The sequence below is a fragment of the Seriola lalandi genome, unplaced genomic scaffold (assembly GCF_002814215.2).
Source record: "Seriola lalandi dorsalis isolate HSWRI2012SDOR001 ecotype SW California unplaced genomic scaffold, Sedor1 jcf7180002054584, whole genome shotgun sequence".
NCBI classification, from domain to species: domain Eukaryota; kingdom Metazoa; phylum Chordata; class Actinopteri; order Carangiformes; family Carangidae; genus Seriola; species Seriola lalandi.
In genome coordinates, this window is record NW_019525137.1 from 540,754 (window position 1) to 545,932 (window position 5,179).

Below are 5,179 nucleotides of genomic sequence, written 5' to 3' on the forward strand. Positions count from 1 at the left end.
ACCCCACCCCCCACCACCCCCAGCTGCCTTACACATTCCTATTTCCTCGTCAGAGCTTTTGTGTGTCTCAGAGCTGTCGATGGTTTGGTTACTACTCACTGGTAGTAAGATAAAATACCTACTGACATAGAGGAGAATCTCCAGGGACTGCTACTGAGTGCAAATCAATGGTCATGTGACAGACGGATGGTTAGCTTATCAACCTGCTGTGTTTCTGTGGGCTTTTATTTCTGTTTATTTAAGTTTCCAGAGAGTCAGCAAAAGAATGTGTTTCTATGCACTGCTTTTATGTGAATGGCATGGATTGGCTCTTTCTTCCTCTGGCTATGAATGGATAAACTGATGACCTGCTGCCACAGTAGATAGCTGTGTTCACGGAAAAGCCTGATAAAGCAGCAGGAGAAGGTCATAATACCAAATTAAACGACAGAGGTCAAGGTCATATTTTCAACAGTAGATGTGGTCTGTGACAGTCTTGTGTCAAGATTTTTCATGTGAAGTGGTGCAGACATGATTCACGACTCCAGCTGCATTTTGTGTGTATGTTATGTGTTTTAAATAAGGATAGGTATCAGTGCTGATGTTAACTGCATTCAGAAGACTGGGTGTTAGCAGGGATGAAGACTGAATTTTGTGCACCATAGCAACCCCTTGTGTATAATGTTGCCTTGTTTATCAGTGTGGGCTGGTTGTTATCATTCTATCACTGTTTATTCTGTCTCACACATATAGCTCCCATTTTGTTTTTTACAGAGAGCCAGTATCACTAAATGATTAGTAATTCATAGCCTCTGCTTTAAGTTAAGATGTGATGCACAGTTATGTGCTTATGTTTCCTTACACATAGAGGAATGATCCCAAACAGTTTATACACTGATGGTTACCAACTGTGAATTGGGGAAAGAAAAAGGTTCTGGATCTGTACTTCGCATTGGAATCAGTATTGGAAAAGTCAGATTAGTTCATCCCTTATTCATCTCAGTAACTGTCATATTTTTGTCCACTTTCTTTTTCCTGTAACTGTATCCGACTCTAGGTGGAGTCATACAGAATTTGTCTAACAATCCTTTTTCATCCTCTCTGCAGAATTTTATGAGGAGATCCTGTCGCTGGCGTTCGGCCTTACCTGTCAGACCATCTCCCCCCAGATGTGGCAGCTGCTGGGCGTCCTGTACGAGGTCTTCCAGCACGACTGCTTCGATTACTTCACAGGTACCTCAAACACCAAGTTCTGATATTGTACACAGAGTCTGAGTCAATGTCATAAACACTGCTGCCAAATACTGGCTCTTCTGATTTGGATACTTATGTCACTTTGTACTTGTAAAGTCAGGCCAAAATGTCCGAACTAGTTACTAAAAGTGTGATAATGAGTCCTATTTAGTAACACTGCAGTAGGGACCTTTGTGTGCATGGAACTGAGGTACCTCCATCTTTAACAGCTGTAGTTATAAAATCTAATCAGCTCCTAGTTTTTACAGATATCTGATGATCTTGATAGAATTAAAGCTGTATTCATGAGTGACAATGATACACAGGGAATTGTAACTCATACTGAGACACTGAACTTACTGCTCACCAAAAAACAACTTAAGCACCATTGTTTTTCTAAATGATGTTTCAGTTTTGTTTCTGTAGCTCTACAGGAAATGTTACTGCTTGCATGTTGATACACTGACCCAGAAAAGTGTTAGCAATATGTGTTTGTGTTACAGATATGATGCCTCTTCTGCACAACTACGTTACAGTGGATACAGACATGCTCTTGTCCAACCCAAAGCACCTAGAGGTCATCTACAGCATGTGCAAAAAGGTCAGACTGCTGCTCATAGTTGCACAAAATCTGAACAAAGTTTCTTTAGCATTGCTGCTGAGCCTTGACTGGTTGACTGTTTCCTGACCTTTGACCTGTGGTAGGTGCTGACCATAGATGCAGGTGAGGATGCAGAGTGTCATGCTGCCAAACTGTTGGAGGTCATCATCCTGCAGTGCAGAGGCAGAGGCATTGACCAGGTCAGACACAGCCCTGGATCAGTCTCCAGAGTGACTGACACTCACTTTGAATCATCTATCATACATTTAGCACAACAGTTCTTTTCTGTCTGATGACACCACCCATCATGTTCCAGATGTGTTCATTCAGATTCATTACTTCTTGAAATGCTATTATTATTATTATTTTATTATTATTATTTTTATTATTTTTAAAGCCTTAGCACTGGCTTTGGATCCTCTTGAAACTGCTTTTTATTATTAGGGCTGAAGAAAAAACTATTGAGTAAATATGCAACACAATGTACAAACACTGTGAGAACAAGAGCATATCTTGGTCCATTCTCAAAAATGACTTAAAATATTATTTTATGTGCTATCAGCAAGAGGATGTTGATGTCTAATAGCTAGCAGTTGGGAAGCCTCGCCTAACAAAGACTCTTTACTCATTCCATTAAGTTGTAATTTTCATGTATTCTTAAATGATATGGAAATGAAACATTTCATCACAAATCCTTTCTAATTAAACTAAAGCTGCAGTGACTGGAATCAGATTGTTAAATCTCTAATCTGACTGTGTGACAATACATGAATTTGAGTCTGTTGGATATGACTCAAAATTGTTTGACTGCACAGTGTGAACTGTAACAAAGCAGATATAGAACAGGAAGGTAAACTTTTCTACATAAGTGAAATAAAGGATTAACAGCAGATTTCTCTGTGTTTCCTTGCTGCAGTGCATACCTCTGTTTGTGGAGGCAGTACTGGAGCGTTTGATGAGGGGGGTGAAGTCCAGCGAGCTGAGAACCATGTGTCTGCAGGTGGCCATCGCTGCTCTGTACTACAACCCAGTCCTGCTCATCCACACTCTGGACAACATGCACTTTCCACACAACCCGCAGCCCATTACTGCCCACTTCATCAACCAGTGGATAAATGACACAGAGTTCTTCCTTGGGTGAGGAGTCCCCATGATGTTTTTAACTGTTCAGGTTAGATAATCAGATGTTTAGGGTTTTTACTGTTAAACCCGAGAAGTTGAGGTACTGAGGACACAGAGGGAGAGATGTGAGGCGAAACAGACAGTAGCTGCTGGTGTTGTAAAAACAACAAGAACATCTACTTTCTGTACTCTCTGTACATCCACTGTCTTTACACTGTGTACATCTTCAGTCTGTACTCTCTGTACATCTACTGTCTATACTCTATCTACATCTACTGTCTGTACTCTATGTATATCTTCTTTCTGTACTCTGTACATCTACTGTCTATACTCTCTCTACATATACTGTCTCCACTCTCTTTACATTTACTGTCTGTACTCTATGTACACCTACTGTCTCTACTCTCTGTACATGTACTGTCTCTATGTACATTGACTGTCTATACTCTCTCTACAACTACTGTCTGTACCCTCTCTACATCTACTGTCTTTACTCTCTATAAATCTACTGTCTGTACACTGTGTACATCTACTGTCTGTACTACTTGTACGTCTACTATCTGTACACTGTGTATGTCTGCTATTTGTATTCTCTGTGGTTGGGTCTGTGCTTTGCACCTATGTTGGGCTTTTGGTTGTTTATCAGTTTATTGGCTATCATAAATTAAGAAATATTAATATGAAACATTAATATTAAATAATAACTTTAAAATGAATTAAAGTCATCGGGGGCACCAGCCAGAAACATAGGCAAAATAGTCAGTATTGGTTCAGGCTCAAATTATTACTGTTAATCTGGAACTTGATTATGATGATTAATAATTAACTTAATAACTATAACCAAATTGCCATATCAACAGTTAGGGTTAGTTGAAGTTCTACTGAGTAGTGGTTGGCAATACTCATATTTGTGCAACATTAAACACACCAGACAAAGGCAAGGTGGCCGATTCAAAATGGTAATTGTGACCACATTGCCTGAATAAAGCAGACTACACAAGATGGCAGTAGACGGTGAGGGGGAGGGAGGGTGTGAGTTTCTTTGTTAGTCTAGCTCATCTTGTCTGAAAGGTACCAGGATAGAGGGAGAAGGTTAGCTGCATGCAGGTGTAGCGTGAATACCACAATTTAAAATTTGCTCTCGTTAATGAAAGGGACACCAGTCCTCAGGGAGGACAATTTGATTAAAAGTATGGATTAATTTTTTTTGATCAATTTCACATTCAAAGTTGTGATTTCTCGATTACAGTGATCTCCGATCTTCACTTCAAAGAAACACAGGGCAACGACACGTCACGTTGATAATATTTACTAACTAAACACCTGGTAAGGTGTGTAGCCGGAGGGCCGGAGGTTGATGGCAGAATAAGCGCTAGTATTTAATTTACTTTGCCAGATAAGTTGGCTTGCTTAAGTAATAAAGACAAAAATCGCGCATAAAAGTGTAAGAAAATTGAGGATAAAGAACACGTGGAAAACTTGACGAGGTTTGTACCAAATTAACAAAGTAAAGTTAGTACTAGAAAACAAATGTGAGCTAGTGCGCAAGTGAGCGTCAAGAGCGTAAGAGACGTAAGTGTAAGAGTAAGTGCGTGCGCTGGAGGATCCAGCTGTTTTATCCTTGGGGTGTGTGTAGCCGGGGGGGGGGGCCTTGACAGTCTTCGCCACCCCTTAGGTTTTCCTTCTCTTTCTTTGTTTCAATAAAGAAAGAGAGAAATAAAACCTTCAGTTGTTTTGTTTAATTTGGTTTTACGCGCAAGTGTTGCATATTCTACTCCCACCATGGCCCATTCATTTTGGCAACGGCCTATACCAACTACCTAGCTACAGTTTGGAATATAAGAATAAACTAATAATATAATCATGGGTAATAGTACACATAGAATACATTGACTAATGAAAAGATAACAATTCGTAACCACACAAATATATGGCTAAAGCTACAACATCAAATAGTAATATTAAAGTGATGTATTGGATTGTCTATCAGTTACAGTTTTTTCTGAATGCTTAAGCACATTTTTTGCAACATTGGCTATTTTTGCTAAACTCTACACACAAATGAGAAAACCTTTCACCAAATTATCAAAACGTTATAGTTCTCTTGCAAAAGCGAACACAGCTTGATTAACTCTTCACACCTTAGTAAAAATGGTGTTTTCGTATCAAACAGTAAACACATGCCATCATTTACTAAGCACATAATGTGCCAACTACACACTGATGGTATGAATACAAAACACA

General features: G+C 39.4%; 1 protein-coding gene across 7 annotated transcripts in view; it reads left to right on the top strand.

Annotated features, from left to right (window-relative positions):
- Positions 1-5,179, top strand: part of ipo8 (importin 8) — a 55,034-nt gene that overhangs the window by 33,716 nt on the left and 16,139 nt on the right. For all 7 annotated transcript variants that reach the window (XM_087177233.1, XM_023418792.2, XM_087177234.1 and 4 more), the window contains exons 18-21: positions 1,087-1,212; positions 1,716-1,813; positions 1,918-2,013; positions 2,730-2,950. In XM_087177233.1, the coding sequence (XP_087033359.1) occupies positions 1,087-1,212; positions 1,716-1,813; positions 1,918-2,013; positions 2,730-2,950 (541 nt within the window). The remainder of the gene's footprint in view (positions 1-1,086; positions 1,213-1,715; positions 1,814-1,917; positions 2,014-2,729; positions 2,951-5,179) is intronic.